Here is a 23,995-nt window from a genome sequence, read left to right as displayed (position 1 = left end):
CTGATTCCTATCGTGTCCTCAAAGAAACAAAATGGGCCTCCAGCCCAGCCCAAATATAAAGTTGGCCCATTACAAAACCCTAATAATAAAAGTGTGAAGAAGACCTACTCTATTTTAAAACGCCGCATCCAGTTTTCTTCATCTTGCAAAGAGCTTCGAAAAAATGGTAAACAGCCCATCCCTCTTTTTTATGTTTATCTCTCTCTCTCTCTCTCTCTTTATTCCAGTCTTGTTTATTTGACTCATCTTTTTATGTTTGTTTGTTTGTAGGCACCAAAGAAGGAGAAGGCACCACCCCCGTCATCAAAACCAGCAAAGTCTGGTGGTGGAAAGCAGAAGAAGAAGGTAACATTTTTTAAAAAAACTTTACTATTAAAAGGTTTTTTATATGGAGATTTGAGTGGTTGGGTGTTTTGTTGTTGTAGAAATGGAGTAAGGGAAAGCAAAAGGAGAAGGTGAACAATATGGTTTTGTTTGATCAAGCTAGTTATGATAAGCTCCTTTCTGAAGTCCCAAAGTACAAGCTTATCACTCCTTCCATCTTGTCTGATCGTTTGAGGGTATGCAACTTCTTTTCAATATGTTTGTTTCTTTGTTTGTCTGTGTCATCAGATAGCATGTCTGTTTAGTAATGCAACGCATTTATATAATGTTGGGGTATGAAATATATTTTTTAATAAGCTTCTATCTAATTTATAAATAGCACAACCTTCTCCATCCATCTAATGCAAAAAAAAATATAAATCCAATCTGTTATACTTGTGTATACAAACTTGAGTAGTTGAATTTGTTGTAACCTTTTTGGATAGTGGAGTTATGGATTTTTCTTTTCTTTTCTGGTTTTTCCTTGACTTGGAGCATGTTTGTGTTGTAATGAAACATTAAAATCGTACCTACTGAAAGCCAATAACAGGTAGACGCTTTGGACTTGTTCCTTTAAACGAAAAAACTCATTTGGGTTATGTAGGCTATATGTTTGTTACATGGAGCTCATAGTTAATCAAGAAAAAGTGTACTTGTTATATTATGTGCGTTAACATGACTGATGTGTTTTTATATTTTTGATCTGGTCGCCCTACTTAAGATGTCTGGTTTAGTTTAATCAATGTTCAAGGGTGACTGTCTTTCTTTTGAGTGATAGTTACTTTTGCTATATCCTATAGGGTATGTGTTAAAGACATACATGCAGCAGTTTCTTGTTTGAGACAAAACCATAGGCCTAAATATGTTTTCATCGTAGTTCTAGAGCTAGTATTAGCTTCACAAAAAATTTAATAGGATGAACTGAAAAAAAAGAAAAATCAGGGAAAAATGGTAAGCTTGCCTGGGTTTTAAGATTGATTTGTGGGGAATTATAAACAAATGCAACAGTAATACTTGGTCTTTCTAGGAGCATATTTTGAAGTCTTCACGTGTTTTCCTTTGTTGATGCCTAATTGACGAGATGAAGTAAATAACTTGATTTAACTTTCCTTTGAGCAAGTTGTCATAAACTATGTTGAATTGATTGGTAGAGCTTGTTTCTTTCTATTATTCAGGTGAATGGATCATTGGCACGGAGGGCAATCAAAGATTTGATGGCTAGAGGTTCCATCAGGATGGTATCATCCCATGCTAGCCAGCAGATATACACCAGAGCCACCAACACCTAAGGGATTTATCTAGGCTTGTTGGGTTTTAGATGCTGGGCAGTTCGTTTGTCTTTCTTTTGTTCTAGTATTATTGGGATTTTGTCTTTATCATGAGATGTTCTGGATAATGCATTTTGTTTTATGTTTTCATGATATACTTGTACTAGAATATGTGATTTTGTTAGTCCTATTTTTTTTTCATTCGTTTTATGTTGTCAGTATAGCCCGCTAATATCCTATATCCTATATCGGCAAAGGTTCCAATATGGGTGGCATCTTCAGTTAAGTAAATTACCTCGACCATTTAAGCTAGAACGGGAAATGGTTTTGAAGTGGAGAAGGGACGTGCATGGTGATTGGTAGAACTACCTTCAAATTCGTTTAGAAAAATGATGCAAACTACAAGTAAGCTTTTGTACTTTTGAAATAGATGCAAAATTTTCTCTGAATTCCCTTTGAACTATTTATTTTTGACAAACTTGCTGAATGGAGTTGTAAAAAAAGGTTGAAAGCTAGTCAGGCTGAGCATGTAGCAACAAGAAAGTGAATATATATTCAACAAATTTGATGATGGTTATTCGTAGATGCGCAATTGTTTGTGATTGAGAGTGACCTTGAATTTGACCCGTTTGGCAGTTCACCTCCCTACTTATGCAAATTTGTCCGCTTCATACGCTAACTAATTAAAATACAGTGTCGTGGTTGAATTCAATATTTGGTAACGTGCAAAACTTCTTATAAGGCAGGCAAGCACAGAAAACCACTCGGTTGTATGTTTGGAAGACGCCAGTACTGCTTGCTCTTTGTTGAGAAGATGAGATATTTGTGTTCTAAAGCTGGTTGATGGAGATAATTTGAGCCAAATCTCCATTCTCAACTCAGTAGGCACTGCACTGATAATGTAGCGGAAAAAAACACTCAGTAGGCACTGCACTGATAGTGTATGCAATGGCAGGCTGTCCACCACTCCACCATAGTAAATGTGAAATCCGTTGGTAGAAATCTTTCAGCAGGGACTGGTGACGTTTTCTTTATGTTTGGAATTTATAGTTATTAGTTATTGAGAAATGCTAGCGGGGAGCTACCCCTCTTTTGGGGTAGCATCGTGATACCCCTGAGATGACAAAACCTTTGCACTTGGCCCTTAGTTATTTAGGTTAGTATTAGACACATATTCCTGCTTACGAACCATGAGTACTATTCTCACGCAAAGTCTCCCCCTGAAACGTTGCCGGACACAATCTCAAAACAGTTAAGTGGTCATTCACTGAGCTCTAGAATCTTGTTACAGATGACCTGGTCTTGCGCTTTACATAAGCCTTAGATTAAACTGCCTGGCAGTATTAAAAGTATCTAACAAAAAGTATAACTAAAGACGACTTGCAATCTAAGATATTCCCTTCCATACTTATTGACCCAATAAAGGGTAATGTAATTCGCTTCTCCGGATCCCACTCTAAATCTTGAGGTTTTCAACTACAGTTGCCGATACAAACATTCTATACTCTCTGATATATGTGAAAAAATTTCTTTTCAATGGGTTGGAAGATCAGAAGGAACTAAATGCTAGAAATTGCGTACTGATTTTGAGCAATTTTGAGATACTCAAATAGCAATCATTAACTTCTGGGATGCAAAAGGCTAGTAACGTTATGTGTGTCAAATCTGGTCTTGCTCTTTACTTCACGTATTCCAATACATTGCGCTTGATTTCGTCAAGGAAAGATACGTACCCCATGACACTGGTGAGACCACTTCCATCAACATCTTGTTCTTCAATGAGATAATTCTCAAATGCCGATGCATCTTCATGCCCTCCCCAGATGAAAATCAGCTTAGGTGTGATGCTTCTATCTTGTTTCACTTTGTTGATTGTAGTTCGCAATAAGCCTAAAAGAAACCCTTTTAGCAACAAACCAGAATAGATTTGGTTTCTAAATCCCTGTTAGTTTAAACTTTAAAGAACTATAAGATGAGGGGGAAATGTTACTTACAGTCATGGGGAGGAGGAAAGGGAAGTGCAGGGTCTGCCGTTGAAGCATAGTACACAATTAGAGTTGTAAATGCATCAAGAAAAAATATTGGACTTTCACTAGTTATCAGTGCAGCACGGCTCAATGAGTGGCGTGGATATGCTTGGTTTGTCTGGTGTAGCATATGATGTCAGCAGAGGATATACAGCACGGTGAAGAGAGCTGGGATCTAGTGCACTGCATTTGAAATTTCCACTATCTATCAATGTGAATCAACACAGCAATATCTACTAATTATCGTTAAGACACTAATAATAATAATAATAAATTATCAATATATTTCTGAATAATGTTTGAAAAGTGGGTTTGAACCTTAAAATTCCATTACAAGCATGCAGAATTTTTCAAGATCGGATAAAACATGGCAAACACTAGAGTGAAAGTCAATTAGATCGTCACTTACTAAATTAGGCCAAGTTTTGTCGAAGGATCACAAGCATGTAGACACTTTCAGGACCAAATAAAACATGGCAAACACTAGAGTGAAAGTCAATTAGATGATCACTTATTTAATTAGACCAAGTTTTGTCCAAGGACTTCCAGATTATGGTGGTCAGGACTCATTTAAACGCTCCTTGAAGTTTTAGAGCTCTCAAAGTTCAACTTTAAGAAAAAAATGAGATAACTAAGGGGCATGGACCCATAAGCCAATTAAATGTTTTTTGCAACAGGTCACAGAGGAGGATATCAATTACCTGAAAAGACATTGTAGGTATATACGGTAGTCGGGGTGAACACCTTCTTCATGAAAACGGAGAAGAGGATTTCTAAGTAAAGCAAACACAAGCCGAGGTAAATGCTGTAACTGCGGGCACTGTAAGAAATCCACGTCAACCTGGGTAACTATTGAATTTCCACTCCCTCGCTGTAAAAGCTTACAAGCATCATTATACTGAGCTGTGAGTATTACAAGCCAATCTTGAAGTAACATCCTGCCTTCCCGCACACCTTGCTCCAACGAGGCTAATATAACCTAAAAAGATAAAAGTCAAGAAAAGCTGAGTAAAAACATACTTAATGTGACAGATCCTTTTATGCATTTTATTAGCCAAAAGAAAATGTAACAAATCCTTTACTGTCTAAAATGATCCACTGAGATGATAGCTGGCCATGCTCATGATAAGTAAAGTTGCTCTAATATCAGTGCAGCAAGGAAAAAGTGAGACGAATACTGCTTGAAGAATAAGATGCAATAACGTAGGTAACATACTAACATTGTTTTGTGGACTGAAATATTCTTGGAGACTTTTTAACATTCCAATTTTTTTTCTTTGAAATGGCTTCGTTTATATATCTTCACACATGTAGTTATGAATTTATGATTGTGTCCAGCATGTAAGCTCTTCTTCAAAAACTATGTAACACGGGCATGCCATATTTCAAAAATAATCCATGTTAGACACAGATCAGACACATTGTGTGTGATATACCTCAATTTTTTATATTTCGTTGTGTCTGACACTTCGTATCCGTGTTGGATACGGACACACCTATCCATGTTCAATGTAACTTAGTTCAAAAACTAAGAAAAAATGCAAATTAAAATAGAAACCACACACTAACAGACTCCTTTCTTTTTCTCATTCTTTTAACCCCAATCAACAAATTTTGCAAATTTTTATCAACAAATGTAGATTAAGATTAGGCAACCCCTTCGAAACAGTTTCTCTTCTCTAAGTAATGGATTTTGGCAACTCAAACAGAACCATTTATTAACTAACAGATTTTGCTACACCTCTTTTTGTATTGTCTAGCTACCAAAACGATCAGATTCCATCAACTACAGTTTAAATCTACAACTATAATCAGACCCATCAACCTGTAAGAAGTTCTGCTAGATGTGAAAGGAAGACCATCATCCATCATTAATACTACACATTTGTTGGTAAGCACAAAAAGGCTTTAATGTTTGAGTCACTTGTTTGTAGTATTGAAGAGCAATAAACAATATGCAAAAGTGTTTCGAAATTTTTTGATGGGAATTCATACCCCAAATCAAAACTTGATAGCAAATGGAATTCGCAAAAAACAACTGGTTAGAGAAGAAAGTGAGGAAGAAGAAGAAAAGGACGAGTTCTTCCTTATTCTTTTTTTTATCGGTAAAATTTAATTCATTAATATCATAAAGTTATAGTGTTACAGTAGCAAGGAGCTACTCCATGCCCAAGAAGATCCCCTCTACCCGGTGACAAACCATTTTATAGTACAAGGGTCTCTCCATTACAAATAAAGTTTTGGTAGATCACCTCTCTAAAGCATGGGTTAGCACATACCCAATCGTGTAACTCCTCTTTGATCCCTTCCACTAACTTGTGAGTGTCTTTTTCTAGTTGCTCAAATATCTTTGTGTTCCTCTCCTTCCACAAGTTCCAAACAATAGCTCTAGGGAGGTGTTCTGCAATCCACGGTGCTTTGTTAGAAAGCAGAGGTAAAATGAGTTCACTACTTAGCGATGCTAGAAGGCGCCCTCCAAGGTCTTTGTTTTCTTCTCTCATCCTTGCTTGAGGACAAGCAAGATGCTATTTGGGGGTAGTGATCAGCTCCCAAATGAACATTTTATTAACCTTATATTGCTGCATTACAATCCCTCTTATGCTTAACGAAAAGATAACTCATAGTTTTTATTGTCTTTTTCTAGTTAAGGAGTATTTCAGACCATTTATCATAAAAACTGCGTCTTAGCACCAAAAGGAGCATTAATCACACTTATTTGAAGACCAGTAGCTACTATGGAACAGTGCTGAAAAAGTCAAAGTCAACCGGTCAAAGTCCTCAAATCAGAAAACCAAAGATGGAAGCCCTTATCTCAAATTATGAAGACTTTCTCCCTAAACCTACCTTGGTCATGAAGAAAGGAATGAAGTGAATAAAATGTCTCAAATATCCTTCGAAAAGGCACAAGTAGTAAGAAGGAGATGATCCACACTTCTCACTCACTTCACAAAGTGGGCAAACATTGTAGATTTTCATACCTCTTTTACTCAAGTCGTCAATGATTTTGATTCTCCCCAAGAAAGCAAGCCAACAAAAGAAAGTCACTTTAAATGGAATTGGGTCCACCCAAATCTTGTTGTAAGGAACCTTATGTCCTTATGTGTCTTCTAGGTTGTGCAAAACATACTCTTTAGCCAACACATGATAAAACGAAGCCTCCTCCAGTTCCCAAGTCCAACCCTTTGATGTTCCCCATTCTAAGCCCTTAAAATTCTTTAAAAGAAGACACAGGACTATGTCTTCAGCTTCCACTAGTTCCACTACTACCTCCATTAGCTCTCTAACTTCTGCTTCCACTCCACCCACCCGTTTTCTTACTTCTCGCAAACACCCACGTGATGGCAAAGATTACAAAACTGTTCTTAAGTACTCTCCTCCGCTCAAAAAGAGGAGACTATTTCTCACTCCTGAAGATGCAGTTCGTTCAAAAGTGGTTAGGGATTTCCCATGGTCTGTTTTGGCCAGTGATTCCAGTGAGAGTGATGTTGATGAACCTTCTTATGGCAATGCTGATGATGCATGCAAAGAACTGGCTACTCCGAGCAATCTTGAACTGCAACTCCCCACCAATCACCAGGTAACTAGTACACCCAATACTCACTTATCTGTTAGCTCAACTTTTTCTGATTATCACGCATACCTATCTGTGAATCTCTTTTTTTCGGACTCCGCTAACTACACTCAATGGCCACCTCCTTCTCTCACTTAAAGATAGCATCTTGGAATTGTAGAGGCAGTAAAAAGAGCTCTACAGTTCAGTATATACAGCAGCAATTCCAACTTCATAAATTTGATATATGTTATATAATGGAAACTAAAGCAAATGAAACCGATAGTAAGACCCGTATTCATGCATTACCTTTTCCTCATAAGTTTATTCTTCCTGCAGTAGGCCTCAGTGGAGGCATTTGGCTTATGTGGAACACTAACATTATTTTGAAAATTATTTTTGCCTCCCAAAACATTATACATGCAGAAATATCTTTTCCTCAAAATCCTTCAATTTTTTTTGTCTCTTTCATCTATGCTCCACCAAAACCAAAAGAAAGATTTGTTTTCTGGCAAAATCTTCGACATCAACAATGTTTCATGACGGATGCTTGGCTTTTGATAGGGGACTTTAATGAACTTTTACAGCCATGGGAAAAATTTGGCAAACCTTATCACCATTCAAAATCTTCCGATGAGTTTGCAAACTTAGTGTATGATGCCAACATCCAGGACATTGGTTTTTCTGGAGTCACTCACACTTGGTCTAACAATCAAAACCTCCTCAGTTTAATAAAAGGGCGGCTGGATAAAGCCTTTTTAAATGAACTTGCTTTTCAATCTTTTCCAAATGCTACTCTTTTCACCTTTCCAATCATTCACTCGATCATAGTATGATCCTTTTTGACTCATATCCAAAGCCAACTAAAAACACGGAAACCTTTTTATTTTCAAAGTGCCGGACACGGGATCCTTCCTACAAAGAAATTGTTCAACAAAATTGGTCTCCTATAACTTTCGCCTCTACTTTCCTTACTAACCTGAATTATGTTAAGAGTGGGCTGCTAAAATGGAATAAATTTCACTTCAACAAAAGTCATTTCGAAATACAACATCTTTTACAAACTTTAAGTCAAATTCAGTTATCTAATCCTTCATATAATACAATTGCTCTAGAAAATGAGATCAAACACAAGATCAGTGCGATTAACCTTAAACAGGAAACCTACTGGCGAGAGAAATCCAGGTTTTTAAAGCTCTCTTTGGGTGATAATAACACAAAATTTTTTCATAATATAGCCAATGGTAGGAGAAATCAAAATAAAATCCTTTTGTTAAAAAATGAAAACGATATTTGGTTGAATAACAGGCAAGATATTGGTGTTCATATTGTTGAATATTATAAAAAGCTTTTTGCCTCCTCTACTCCATCCATCCCCGACCATATTCCCTATATAGAAAGTATGATTACAGATCAAGATAATGACTTGCTAACGCAATCTCTATCTCATTATCCGAGATACATGATGCTCTCTTTGCTATGGACCCGTGTAAGGCTCCCCGCCCCCGATGGATTTACTCCATTATTCTATCAAGATAACTGGGATCTTTAAAATGATTTACTACATGTTATACATGATTTTTTCACTAATAATAATTTGTTACAATCTTTTAACCACACAAATATTACTCTCATCCCTAAGATACCTCATCCTAATAAAGTCAGTTCCTATCGACCTATTAGTCTATGTAATATTGTTTATAGAATCATCTCTAAAATTCTAGCTAACAGCTTAAGCCCTTTCTAGGAAAGCTAATTTCTCCTATGCGACCGCTTTTGTTAAGCAGAGGCAAATTCGAATAATACTATCATCCCGCATGAGATTCTTCACAAGCTAAAAAAGAAAAAAGGTATTCATGGTTGTATGGCCCTAAAATTAGATATGCATAAAGCGTTTGATCAACTTGAGTGGCCTTTCATTTTGAAGATCTTTGGAGCAATATGGGTTTTGTCGAAAATGGATTAGTTGGATTACAACTTGTTTAACCTCTACTTCCTTCTCCATCAACCTTAATGGTTCCTCTTTTGGTAAATTCTATCAAGTCTAGAGGTCTTAGACAAGGGGATCCTTTATCCCCTTTCATCTTCATTTTATGTTACGAAGTTTTTATCTAGGAAGATTTCCTCTTTGTTAACTTCAAGCATATTCATGGTATTCATATTTCACTCGATCAGTTTCACCTTATTATTTTCATTGTTTTATTTTCATGCGTGCTAATATTGCGTAAGCACATCAATTTTTAAATAGTTTAACCCAATATTGTGCTATATGTCCGGTCAATCATCCAATTTTAGTAAATCTTCATTGATTTTTAGTCATAACTTGCATCATAAGCATAAAAAATTATCTCTAAGATTTTCAAAATACCTTTAGCTAATACTAGTAATTCTTATTTAGGTATAGACTTTAACCCGTGAAACCTAATCATATTAGTACCTCTCGCATTATGAAAAATGTGCTCTCTCGTTATCAACAACCGGAATAACAAGTTTTGTCTATGGGCGTGAGTACTCTCATTAAAAGTGTAGTATCTGCTCTCCTATTTATTCTATGCAAACCACTTTGTTTTCTAAGGCTTTTTGCCATTCTTTAGACATGATAAATGCTAATTTCTGGTGGGGGCATAATGAACATGGTGGTAGTCATAAGCTACATCCGTTAAATTGGTTGTTGTCGTAAGAAAAGCTTGGGTGGTGTCGGATTCAAGCATTCCCGGTTTCAAAATAAAGCTCTTATAGCTAAGTTATGTTGGAAGCTCTTGACAGAGCTTTGAGTTGTTCCGGGTCAAGCTTATTAAGGCTAAATATTATCGTCATGTTCATTTCTTGCATGCGAAAAAGAGTAGTTCTCGCTTCTAAGTGGTGGAAGAACATTATCAAGGTAAGAAATGATATCTCTCACCTTCATTGTTGGAGAATAACCGATGGTAATAATATTAGCATTTTGGATGATAACCTGGATCCCTTCTCTTCATTTTAAGAAGCCTTTTGGACCTCAACCCAACCCTCGACCTCTATATGTTTTTAAAAGTGATTGATAATGTTTCTCATTCTTGGAATACTAGTTTGTTAGATCACGATTTTCACTAAAGCTATTGTGGATGAGATTTTACAAACCAAGTTATTTCCTTTGGATTTAGAAATCGTAAAAAATTTTTGGCCGTTAGAAAAAATGGGGTATTCACCATTCAAATCTATTTACGGTTGGTTTCGAGTCAATCTCGAAATTGTAGCCTTACCAGTCTATGGTATCATTAAAACTATGTGGAGTCATGTTTGGAACACTAAAACTCCTCATCGTATTAAGCTCTTCATGTGGAAGCTGCTTAATGGTATTTTGCCTACTAGGAAGTTGTTATTTGAAAAGCATGTATGTTACGTTTTCCATCCGCCCTCGTTGTCGGTCGGTTGTGTGAGAGTTTAGAGCATGCTATTTTTAGTTAGCCTAGTCTTGATAAGATTTGGTTAAGCTTCCCCCTTGCCATGCGTTTCCAAATTTGGCCTCCCAACTTTTCTCGTCTCGATGTGGTTAGAAAAGTTATCTCCAATGGTCACTCAAAAGATAGCATTATTCATAATTTATCTATTCTAGCATCTATCGTGATACATGATTTGGTTAGATAGAAATTCTATGGTTTTGATCCTCATTATAAGGCCATTTCTCATACTTTCGGATGTAAGCAAGCACTTAGGAGTATTATTCCAAACACTCCTCCTATAGTTTTGAAGTATTTGATTCGAGTTGTTTAAATTTTTATGCTTGCTTGTGATGGCAGTTTTGACCCCATCTCTTTGCAAGCCGGGTGTAGGCTATACAATGAATAGATGGAATTCGATATTTGCTATGCAGAAGCAAGCCCGTCGCGGCGGATCAGCCGAAGAGGCGAGCTGCAAGCGATAAAACCGGATTGGAACAAGCCCGTCAGCTAAGTGTTAGCAAAGTGGTCGTCTGTTCCGATAATAAGAGCATCGTCCAAGAGTTGAATGGAGTATCGCCAGGATGTTTCTTGGTCTTCATTGAATTTTGCAAGAGATACATCATCTCAAAACTAGTTTCTTTACGTAAAATTGTCTTTTTGTCCTAGAGAGCTGATCAAACATGCCCATCTTATGGCAAAGATTTTACGCCTAATCTGTCGATAGTATGTAATGACCAAGTTCCTACTGGCGGTGAAACTTGGGTTCTATGATGTCCATCATGTCTGTACGAACTTTTTGCTCTTGGTTAATGGAAAGGAAAGTTTGTGCAAAAAAAACATGATAAAACGACATTTTAATTCCCATCTTCTCCTTTTCTTTTCTTCCTATTTGCTCTCTTTCTTTCTGACAAAAAAACTAACAGCCCAGCTAGTCGTGGCACAAGTAGGTTCAAAGACTTTTTAGTGAAGTCATTTGAAAAATATTCCTAACTCAATAAATATTCCTTCTCCTAAGGACTTCATTATACAACTATTGCGTGTATTACTTAACATTATATTTTCTTATCTCACATTCTCACACATTCCTGCACTATTCCAACAATGAAAACATTTTCACACCATGAAAAACAACAAGAAGCAAAATGGAATTACCTTGAAGAAGTAGTGAAAGCTAATTCTATGTATACATTGCAACATTATTCCATCAGAAACACTGTTTTTACCATGGGTCCACTCTCTAGCAAAGCCAAATGGTTAGCAGATCATCTACCGAATGTCATTGTATGGACACTATGAAAGAAAGGAACACGGGCATTTTTTAACAAAAGGAAAGGGAGTTGCCTAAGTTGGTAAGGGAAATCAAATAACTCCTATTTGATTTGATTGGAGACGTGCTACTTCGTTGTTTATAGGTGTAACATTTGTTGATTTCATGTGTAATTGGGATGACTAGTCAAATGAGCGAGCTTTGTAATTGCCTAATTGGGGTCTTGGGGACTTTGAGTGTGGTCAAGAGCTCCTTGCTACTTAGATTTTGAACATTGTAACATTATTATCTTTCTATGAATACAAGTGAAATTTACCGATCAAAAATAAGAGAAACACTGTTTTTACCCAGAAAAGCACAAGTCGATGAAATATAATTACCTTGTGAACAAGTATTGACAGAACAACTTCTGGATCTACACTGTCATACAGTTCATTAGTACTTTTGGCAGCTCCATACTGCACAGTCCTTATTCTTAATCGCCGTTTGAGGGAGTGCCTGAGTCTACATAATATCAACAAAACCAATCATATTAATTTAAATCATTATAGGCTTTCACATAATAAAGTGACTATATACCTCGAATAAAAGTTTAAAAAAAAACATATTTTATTTTCACTTGTCACTACTATGGGTAAGCATACCTACTTCCGGAACTCGGTGTTAGTTTTGAACTTTCATCAGGTGGCACAACAATAGAATATTGAAATGCAAATTGTATAACAGGAGGGTCCGAATGTCTGCAAAACAGCACAGTCGAATATATTTCATTAACTAATCCAAACGGCCACACCTACTTTTCATGAGGAAACTTGAGTAACTGCCTTGATAATAGAAGCAATATATTGGCATGGGAGAAATACAACAAATTTGACTGAAGAAATCAGTTTCAAGGACCCACATGTTTCATGCGGGTTAAAGTAAGGAATAAAATTTAATCCACTGGGTCAGAAATACATAAAATATTGTTTACTCTTGCAGGCGATTGTATTTTAGTGAAGAAATGGAATCCTCTTTTATCATAACCAAGTTCTGCTATTGAATAATAAATTATGGAACTTGTAATGATGAGACGGAAAGAGAGTAGCATGCCTACAGTTCCAATAAGTTCCCATGCTCCAGCGTAAAATGAATCCATGTAAAGAATTGAGTTCATGCAACTCTACAATTATTAAACCTTGATGCTTACTTGTAGAGATTGACCAAAACAGAGTATATCTACACTTTTTAACGGTGACCTTGATACTTATTCAAGTAAAAACTGTATATGAAAATCTCATGACATAAAATTGCATAAGTATGTAAAAGAGCATTATGAAATTATGCTCGGATACTTCAAGTGAATGATTCAATACCTTGAAAATCCAACATTATTGGCAAAATCAAAGTCATAAGCATATGTAGCATAAGAATCGCAACAAATAATGTGCTGAACATTTTCATACTGAGGATCTGGAAAGAAATGACCATACTGCAAAATAACAGATAAAAGAAGTCATAATAGCATAATATGATTATTAAAGAGCACATGTAGGTGGTCACTTACAGAATGACCAGATTTGAACTCAGAAGACGTCCTCAACCGAAGTATACAACTGAATGCATAAGGACGACTCAACATCCGATACCTGCATAAGAATGTTCAAAATCATTTCATCTGAATAGGATGAATACCAAAGGGCAACGCACTGACAAAAGTGATTGAATTACACTAACTATACAAAACATACTGCGGAGAACATAAATAACCTTGTAATAACTCGCAAGAAAGAGTAAAAATTAGGAAGAAAATAAAAAGGCCATGGATCTGTTTCCCTCTTTACATTTCATTAAAATGAACATAGATGGCTCAGTAAGAGAAATTCCCGACTCTGCAGGAATTGGGACTACTTTTAGAGACAGTGCTGCTAATATTTTGGTGCTGTCAGTAAAGGAATTCAGCTAGCAACAAGCTTCATGGCCGATTGCCGTGCCATTGTTGAAGGTGTTGAGAGAGCAGTTGCAGAGAGATGGGTCAAACTTAGGATTGAATCTGACTCCACAGCTGAAGTACATGCTTTTGAAGCAACGACATCCATTGAAATTGCAGAGTGGATGGTTTCAAGCCCTACATTCTCTCAACCATATGACCATTTTCATCAACATGGAGAGAGGTGAATTTGCTATGGACTTTCTTGCCAATCATGGAGTTACACTAGATCGTAATATTTGTGGACATTTTGTTGGTAGGTCTTCACTTCTCTATAAAATGAACAACCCATACTTGAACAACTTTAGATTCAGCAACATGGAACTAGTTAAAAATCTATCACTTGTCATAGTTTCTGCTACCTACATTTTCTCTTTTCTTTTTTCATTGTACTTTTTGCATTTTCCTTTATTAATAGAATAGGTACTTATCTAGCAGGGAAAAAAAACCCCAAGCTCCCAATCCCCATCCATGACCTTATTCATTTCAATTTGACTTATTTATAAAAACCTACACAGGAAAAGCACCACTGAAGTTTGTCGGACCAAGCATTGTTAAAAACTTACATGTCCTGAGGAAGTGTTGAATCATCAGTACTTGCATACAAAAACAATGACCCTCCACTCTCAATGCTAAGAAACTTGAGAGATGCCAAGTCGGTGTATTCATTTGTGACAGCAAATATATCCACACAAACACCTGCTTGGACAGCCACAGTAGCCTGCAAAAAGTTAAGTATTGTTTAAACTTCTAAAATGTGTTTGTGCAAACAATAGAGTCAGTTTCTCTAGACCAAATTACCAAATCTTTGTAGAAAGGTGTCTGCTCAGGAAGCAAAGCCCGATCTGCATCCTCCCCCTTGCTAGCATATTGTTCACCATACCTTCTCGTATCTAGCTGCCCAGCTCCAAAATCAGGAGGACCAGACAAAAAGGCAAAGATCCTGGCTGCTCTTGTTAGGTCAGATAACTAGTATCATTTTTCCTGAATACATACTAAATAAAAGGAACATGAAAGTACTTCTTTCAGCAGATAGTCTGTTTATGTCAACCCTGAACCCTAAACAAACTTACTTTGCACTGACTTACTGAGTCCCATAAGAGCGAACTAATAGTGTTGCACATTCAGATTCAAATTTAACAGCCAAGGGACTTTAGTCTAACACATTCAGCTATCTCGGCATTTTCATACACAGGGTATAGAGAAAGTTGTACTTTTACATTCATACACATAGCAGAGAGAAACTGTTGTACATTCTTACGCTCTTAATTTCAAGGTGCGGTAACTTTTAAACTATTACACTCAAAATTTATACAGTGGTGTATCTTTTTGTGGGTTTAGCAATTTCAAGTAAATAAAATAAACAATCAGTCTCATAGATCCGTTCTGGTGTTATACACTACACTGAAACACACACAAACACACTACCCATTAATATGGTTTTCCATGGATTACTTGAATCCATTTTCAGTGGCACACAGGGCCATTTTCATCTAGAGGGCAGAGGATATGGAACACACTACCGTTTGCGATTATGTGGGGTATTTTGGTTGGAACATAATAGACGCATCTTTGAGGGCAAAGCTATGGTGATCCAGAAAGTCATACTAGTGTAGCATATTCATACAAGACAAAAGCAAACAAATATGACAAGAAATTTTGGGCATGACCATACCTAAGGCAAATGTATTCCCATATTCTGATCCGAGATAGTTGATAAGTCCTTCCATTGCTAATCCAAATCCTCGACCACCTAGCAGAACACCATCAAGTCCCTGTCCTGAAGTTGTTGCCCTCTCCCAGGAAGTTGTTGGCCTTAAAGTTTCAAGTGCTACTGCAATGCGGTCCTTACATGTATCAACCTGTTTTGATATCATTGTGCTTCATAAATTGTACACGATTTATGAAAATATATAAATAAACAAATGATTTTCCAACTACTTTTTCATCTATAACCCTGCCATAATACTCCAATAAAGACATGTAGCCACAATTTAAAAACCAACATCCAGATGTTGCCACTTTTTTGGAAGTGTTACTTTATCTTTTGAAATCCAATTAGGATAATATAGGTCGGAAACATCCTCAAATATACCCCTCAACTCCAAGACATTTTAGTTGAAGCTTCTCAGCTTTTTAGTAAGGCATTGAACTCTTTAAGTTAAGGATACATAGAGTAAGATAATATTTGAAATCTTCAGTCATTGGATTTTGTCTATAAAACATGACCAGAACTCCTTAAAAACAACTTGGAGTTGATGAAGACAGAATGAATTGATTGAATCAGGATCTTCTGCCTCCGATATAGTAAATTGCTAACTATAAACAAAATACAGGTGATCAAAACATAGAACTACATACAGGAGCCAAAAAAGATAACAATGGCATGACATCTTCGAGCTCAATCGGTAGCGTGCCATCTGACTCTGAGGGGATAAAAACATTTTTTACGACTGGTATAGGCCCTTGCACATCATAGATTCCTAGCTTATGGCTGAATATGGCAAGACCGAATAATGATCCTGGTGCCAGAGCTGTAATGTTTGAAGCACACCACACAAAAGGTTTATTGTTCGAACAATATAGCAGACATAGTATAATCTAATATCATACAAAGGAAGCCATCAAGTACCTTCCAAAGCTGCTAACAAGGCACTTTTGGTGAGTTCCAAGAACTCTTCAGAAGCTGCAGAGAAATTAGATTAAAGTTAGACATTCCAAGTTTTCTTACCCACTGATGTGAGCAAAATATCAGTGGATAGGTATGCTCATGTGAAAAGGACAAAATTTCCTGATCTTTCATTGGTCTAAGTGACAGTAACTACATGTGTAAGGAAAGGGCTCACAACCATCACCCCAGACATCTATTTCCAAAAGATTTGAAGCATCTCCAGCGCAAATGCAGTAAATGATATAAGGACTATTAACTCTCCATGTCTAAAAACATTATATTTGAGAAGTGAGTCATATCATGCAGTAGGCTGCACCCCGCTGCACCATTTGATTCAATCAAAAAATTTATCTGGGAGATGGAAGAAGGTAGAGCTGAGATAAATTGTTCATTCTAACGAAGAAACTAACAGAACAAAGAGAACTTAGAATACTAGCTAAAAGGTTTTGTCAGTATGCAAACCCTTAAAACCGAAAACAACAACAAAGTCATACCCAAAGCAGTGCATGTCATCAAGGGGTGGACCTACGTGAGGACATTATGGGTGTAATATGAAAGAAGTTTAGTGCCAAGCATGGACGTTGGCCTTTTGGTTTTACCACTTTGAAGTTTGAAAGCCTTAAATTTGAAATTTTTCAAAAACTGTGCCAAGATTACACTACAAAAAAGTGGGTGGACAAAATCCTTCTACCGGATACAAATTTGTTCCATCTGTTGATATAAGGCCAACAAACAAAATCACTTTTTACCTTGTTACATACTTTTTCACTTGTTATGTATTACACAACTTTTACTGAAGTGAATGTGATGCAGTGCAGATTCTTGCTGAGAAATACCTTAATGAATATGATGGTGTTGTGAAAGTCTGAGAGGCTGTTAATAGTAGTACAAGGGCGCACGCGCTCAGTGTTACCCTTTTGAGAAGCGCGCACGCGCTCCGGGCTAGAGGCTGTTACAGTAGTACGAGGGCGCACGCACTCAGTGTTACCCTTCTTACAAGCGCGCACGCGCTCTGGGCTTTTCTTTGGGCTTTATGAGAACAGTCGTTTGTTTCATTTAATTTTTGGTAGGATTGGTTAGGTGGCTTCACTGCTTGTTTATTTTATGGTTAGGACGCCTATTTAAAGGCTGAGGATAATTGTGACGATGCATTCAGTGATTTTATTAAAATTATTCCGTCGTTTCTTGGTTAAAGAACGATTAGTTAATTGTTTGTGAGCTAACGCACTTAGTATTACATTAGTTGGTATCAGATTCAACTATGATCTCATTATGCCTCGTCTAGCAGGAAGAGGACGTGGTAGACCTCAGAGAAGAAGCTTATCTGGACGATGTGTATGCTCGTGATCACATGGCCGAACTTTCAAAGCAGGTAGCAACGCTAACTCGCCAGGTCGAGGCCCTTAATCGGCAACCCAACCAACCACAGGACTGTGAACCACAGCTGGTGGAGGACAATCTGGAGGCAAAGGATAATAACCCCTTTGCCGATTTGGGTGCTATTGACAATCTCCCGCGTGTTCTGCACCCCAGAGAAAACCGACGTTGGGAATCTGGTTTGAAAATTGATCTGCCGGAGTTTCATGGTAGCTTACAACCGGACGATCTGATTGATTGGCTCGGGACTGTGGAGGAAGTTATGGAGTTCAAAGAGGTGTCAGACGACAAACATGTGGCGCTTGTGGCAACTCGTTTTCATGGTCGTGCTATGGCTTGGTGGCAACAGTTGAAGGCGACTCGTCACAGACGAGGTAAGTCTAAAATCGTGGATTGGGGAAAACTTAAAAAATATCTCCGTGCCGATTTTTTACCATTCAATTATATGCGTGAATTATATCAACGCTTTCAGAACTTGCGTCAAGGTGCCAAATCTGTGGATGACTATACCAAGGACTTTTACCAGTTTATTGTCTCGTGTCGAACTGACAGAGTCTGATGATCAGTTGGTGACCCGTTATATTGGGGGTTTTCATTCTAACCTGCAGGATGCCTTGAACCTGTTTGATGTTTTTTCGGTCTCTGAGGCTCATCAACGTGCCTTAATTCTGGAAAAACAATAGAACCGCAGGGTTAGTGGTCCTGTTCCCCGCACTCCCAATGTTCCTATCACTACGCCGCAAGGTCCAGAAGCTCTTGGTCATAGCACTAATGCGGTTAAGTGTTTTCGTTGTGGTGAGATTGGTCACTATGCTAACAAATGTCCAAAACCGCCTGCTCCTGGTAAGATTTTGTTTGCTGAAAATGAGGATATTGATGAGGATCCCGTGGGTGGGTTTCTTGGGGCTCCCATTTTTATGAGGGCTCGGATGACATTCCGGAAGAACTAGTCACTGGCCACCGGGGTAAATTTCTGGTGGTGCGCCGCCTGTCTTTTACTCCTAAGGAGACTGAGGGTGATGGTTGGCTCCGCAATCATATTTTCCAGTTGACTTGTACCATTCTTGGAAAGGTCTGCAAGCTGGTTATTGATTCAGGTAGCTGTGAGAATGTTGTCTCTTCTGAAGCTGTTTGTAAGCTTAACTTAGCCACTGAGAAACATCCGGCGCCTTATTCTCTCTCTTGGCTGAAGAAAGGCACAAAGATAACAGTGTCTAAACGTTGTTTGGTTTCTTTTTCTATTGGTTCTAAGTATATTGATAAAGTGTGGTGTGATGTTGTTACAATGGATGCTTGCCACTTGTTATTGGGTCGCCCCTGGCAATTTGATCGGTGGGTTTCTCATGATGGTTGGAAGAATACTCATAGTTTTCAGTTTGAGGGTGTTAAAATTGTGTTGGTACCAACTAAGGAGTCTGTGGCCACAGCATCAGCTGAGCCAAAGTCTTCTTGTTTAGCTTTGCGCAGTTTTGAGACCGAACGGATAGGTGTTAGTCACATGTTTATTTTAATGTGTGAACCTAACACGCCAAAGGTTGCGGTGCCAGCGTGTGTACAGGGGTTGTTACAGGAGTTCTCGGACCTTTTTCCGGATGAGTGACCGGCTGGGTTGCCTCCTATGAGGGATATACAGCACCAAATTGATTTGGTTCCTGGTTCTAAAATCCCTAATCGTCCTCATTATCGGATGAATCCGAAAGAGCATGCGGAGTTACAACGCCAAGTTACCGATTTGCTGGATAAAGGATTTATTCGAGAAAATTTAAGCCCATGTGCGGTTCCTGCTTTGTTAGTTCCCAAGAAAGATGGTACTTGGCGTATGTGTGTCGACAGTCGGGCTATTAATACGATCACTACCAAGTACAGGTTTCCTATTCCAAGGTTGGATGACCTTTTGGATCAGTTACATGGTGCTGCAGCCTTTACCAAGCTTGACTTAAAGTCCAGTTATTATTAGATTCGCATCCGTATTGGGGATGAGTGGAAGACCGCCTTTAAGACAAAGGAGGGCCTGTATGAGTGGTTGGTCATGTCATTCGGCCTCTCTAATGCACCTAATACTTTCATGCGAGTCATGAATCAGGTGTTGAAGCCATTTTTGGGCAAGTGTGTGGTGGTTTACTTCGATGACATCTTAATTTACAGCAAGGATACCGCGTCTCCAGGATCTCCAGGTGGTGTTGTCTCTCTTACGCCAAGCTCAACTCTTTGCTGCTATTGCTAAGTGCGTTTTATGTACTTACTCAGTTCTGTTTCTGGGTTATGTGGTTTCAACAGAAAGTATCTCTGTGGATATGTCTAAGGTCGAGGCAGTTCGCTCCTGGCCTAGCCCGACGGCATTAACTGAAGCATGTAGTTTTCATGGGTTTGCTTTTTTTTATCGCCGCTTTGTTCCTCATTTTAGTACTATCTATCAACCTATCATATGGTATTTGTTTGCGTGGTAGTAAGTTTCTTTGGACTCAGGCAGCTGAAGAGAGTTTTCAGTTTCTCAAGACTAAGCTTATTTCGGCACCAATTCTTAAACTGCCGGATTTTGCATCTCCCTTTGAAGTGTGTACCGATGCTTCTAAAGTTGGTATTGGGGCTGTTCTTAGTCAGCATACTCACCCTGTCGCTTATTTTAGTGAGAAACTCTTCGGTGCGAAACAGAACTACAGTGCTTATGAGTTAGAATTTTATGCCGTTGTTCAAACCTTTAAATATTGGCATCATTATTTGATTCATTCAGAATTTCTCCTTTATTCTGACCACGAAGCACTTCAGCATATTGGTAACCAAGATAACGGGTCAGTGCTCGACAACTGTGCTGGTCTAGTTATTTGCAGGATTTTACCATTATCTTGCGCCACAAGTCTGGGGTTCAAAATCGTGTGGCGGATGCTCTTAGTAGGCGTTCTTTGTTGTTGGTGTCCTTGCGTACTACGGTTTTTGGGTTTGACTCTTTTCCTGAGATGTACACTAGTGATCCCTATTTTTAAACTTGTTCCGACCGACATATATAGGGAGGGCCGCTTATCCGAGTTTTCTACGGGAGGGGTTTTGTTTAAAGTGCAGCGTCTGTGTTCCCCGCCCGCAACTTTTTGTCTCCGTCTCCTCACTGAATTGCATAATGAGGGCCACTTTGGGTGTGACAAGACACTACGGCTCGTATCTGGGTCTTATTTTTGGCCGGGTCTTAGCACAGATGTTCACAAGTTTGTTGCTCGTTGTCATATTTGCCAAGTCTCAAAAGGCCATGCTACTAATGCAGGGTTATATATGCCTTTACCTGTTCCGAGTTGTCCATGGTGTGATATCAGTATGGACTTTGTTCTTGGTCTTCCTCGTACTCAACAAGGTCACAACTCTATTTTTGTGGTGGTAGATCAGTTCTCTAAGATGGCGCATTTCATTGCGTGCAAGAAATCTACCGATGCTGTCAGTGTTGCACAGTTGTTCTTTCACGATATTTACCGGTTACATGGTTTGCCTGCATCTATTGTTTCTGACCTAGATACTCGTTTCCTTAGTCATTTTTGGCGTTGTTTAAGGAAGATGATGCACACTGAGTTGAGATTTAGTACGGCCTATCATCCACATACTGATGGCCAAACAGAGGTTGTTAACCGGTCCTTGGGTAATCTGTTACGTTCTTTGGTGGGTACTAAGATCAAGCAATAGGATTCTCATCTTGCCCAAACCGAGTTTGCCTTTAACCGTTCGGTTAATCGGAGTTCTGGGTATAGTCCCTTCCAGGTTCTCTATGGGTTTAATCCTCGCTAAGGCGGCTGATCTTCTGCGCTATTCCGGGTTTTACGACCTATTCATTCTATTGCTTCTGAGATTGCTCAGCACCTTCAGGCTACTCATGCTACTGTTCGTCAAAAGTTATTGGAGTCAAATGTAAAGTACAAGGCTACTGTTGATCGCCATCATCGTGATGTTCATTTTGAGGTGGGTGATTTTGTCTGGGTTGTCCTTCCTAAAGACCGTTTTTCCGTTGGTGACTATAATAAATTAAAACATCACAAGATTGGTCCTGTGAAGGTGATTGAAAAATTAACTCTAATGCCTATCGCCTTCGTTTGCCTAGTCATATCCGGACTTCGGATGTCTTCAATGTTCGACACCTCATCCCATTCTGTGGTGATCTGTCTGACGATGAGGATGATTTAAATTCGAAGACGAATTCCTTCCAACCAGGGGGAATAATGCAGTGCAGATTCTTGCTGAGAAATACCTTGATGAATATGATGGTGTCGTGAAAGTCTGAGAGGCTGTTAATAGTAGTGAAGACGCGGCGCTTCGGTTTATCCTTTGACAAGCGCACGCGTTCGGGGCTAGAGGTTTCTATGAAATGAGGTACTGCCGGCGACGCTCAGTGTTACCCTTCTTACAAGCGTGCACGCGCTCTGGGCTTTTCTTTGGGCTTTATGAGAACAGTCGTTTGTTTCATTTAATTTTTGGTAGGATTGGTTAGGTGGCTTCACCGCTTGTTTATTTTAGGGTTAGGACGCCTATTTAAAGGCTGAGGATAATTGTGACGATGCATTCAGTGATTTTATTAAAATTATTCCGTCGTTTCTTGGTTAAAGAACGATTAGTTGATTGTTTGTGAGCTAACACACTTAGTATTACATTAGAATGCAACTTCAGTTAGTTGTAACACTATTAACTTCACATGTGCATGAAATTTAACATGTTTTATACTCTTTTTGACTTCTCAATCTGATCAAGATTGGACCGTAACAATTTTCAGAAATGAATGCATTGGTCCAGATTTGTTGGGGTGTAAGGTTCTGAAGGAGTAACGCATATATTGGAGGTGGTGTTGGTTGGAGGAAGAAAAACAAACAAATTAAGCCCTAATATTCATCATTATTATCCCCCTCTCCAACACTCATGTACACAAAATGAAAATCCTGGACCCATTCCTACGCAATCAACACGGAGGAATGTTGGTTGGAGGAAGAAAAACTTTGAGTCAAGTGGCCTCGGGGAAAAATAGAGGAATATGTTACTAAAAAGCAAAGCTCTTCCATCATGCAGGTAGCTGATTCCCAATGATTGATCACGGCTCCATGTTGTACAACAGTGAGCTAATTCCGAGATCAGAAAGAGACTCACTATGGTAATTCAACCAAAACAATTTAGGGAAGTATAAATCTCAAAAACTACGAAGTACAAACTAAAACCAAGTCAATCCTAAAGTGCCCCCAAGTAACAAAAAATCATATAAGGATTAGTCTGAATGCTGAAAATTCAAATACATTTCTCACACCAATTAAAAACTTACACGACAAATCAACGGCAGCAACATAAACGGGCCTAGCCTGCATTGCCTCCTCATCAGATCCTTCCACTACAATTACACATACAAAAAAAACATAAATCAATAAACAAAAAAATAAATTAATTACAACAAAATCCCAAGAAAGAATTCTGAATTACCGGGCAACTCGAGATCGATAAAAGAAGAGACCATTTCAGGACATCTCTGAGGATCAGAATACCTCGAAATAGAATCAGAATTGAGACCATTCAAAGTACCACAAAGAGAACAAGACCAAGCCCATTGTTCTAATTCACAGTAAGAATTAAAATAAGCCCAACAATTTTCACATCGAGGAAGAAGGTGTCCATTTGGACCATATACAGGATGTGTCCCAATTTCATCTGTTTGTGAAAAGGGTGTTACTGTGATTCCCCATGGTATTCCTCCTGCTTCTTGTGCGTCTACGTCTGTTGGGAATCTGCTCACTGTTGCCCTTATCGCCATTTTTCTTTTTTAAGATCAAGCCTTGTTTTTCTTTGTGATGAAGAAGAAGAAATGAGATTTTGGGTTTTTTATGAGGGTATTTTTGGAAATAAATGTTAGAAAGGTGACGTTAGTATAGTGGGCTGGGACTGAATATATGGGCCTTTTGGAGTTGAGAAGTGGTGGGACGGCGTACGAGGGACGTAAGGTTTACCTATTATGGGTTTAGGCCCTTGGCCTTTAATTATTATTATTATTATTATTTTTTTATATGTGATCTTTATTGATGAACCGAGTGCCAGATTAACACCAAGTCTCTCACATGATAATTGCGCCTGTGTGCC

General features: G+C 38.3%; 2 protein-coding genes across 2 annotated transcripts; one reads left to right on the top strand and one right to left on the bottom strand.

The window, feature by feature from the left end:
• Window positions 1-39: 39 nt before the first annotated feature.
• LOC147489255 (small ribosomal subunit protein eS25) lies at window positions 40-1,835 on the top strand. The gene is made up of 4 exons (XM_086572612.1): window positions 40-166; window positions 271-345; window positions 426-560; window positions 1,539-1,835. The coding sequence occupies exons 1-4, from the start codon at window positions 164-166 to the stop codon at window positions 1,650-1,652; spliced, it is 327 nt and encodes a 108-aa protein (XP_086428738.1). The 5' UTR covers window positions 40-163; the 3' UTR covers window positions 1,653-1,835.
• A 1,039-nt stretch (window positions 1,836-2,874) lies between these two features.
• LOC147489254 (sec23/sec24 transport family protein) lies at window positions 2,875-23,745 on the bottom strand. Its single transcript, XM_086572610.1, is given in 15 exon segments — window positions 2,875-3,521; window positions 3,626-3,773; window positions 3,775-3,841; window positions 4,360-4,637; window positions 12,275-12,398; window positions 12,539-12,634; window positions 13,250-13,365; window positions 13,441-13,522; window positions 14,430-14,584; window positions 14,665-14,810; window positions 15,539-15,725; window positions 16,225-16,397; window positions 16,496-16,549; window positions 23,190-23,255; window positions 23,345-23,745. Coding segments are annotated over 15 exon segments (2,232 nt in total). The 5' UTR covers window positions 23,673-23,745; the 3' UTR covers window positions 2,875-3,309.
• Window positions 23,746-23,995: the final 250 nt, after the last annotated feature.

This window comes from Coptis chinensis, chromosome 7 (assembly GCF_015680905.1).
Source record: "Coptis chinensis isolate HL-2020 chromosome 7, ASM1568090v1, whole genome shotgun sequence".
Lineage (NCBI taxonomy): Eukaryota > Viridiplantae > Streptophyta > Magnoliopsida > Ranunculales > Ranunculaceae > Coptis > Coptis chinensis.
Note: the sequence above shows the minus strand (reverse complement) of the source record. Positions and strands in the feature narration are given on the sequence as shown.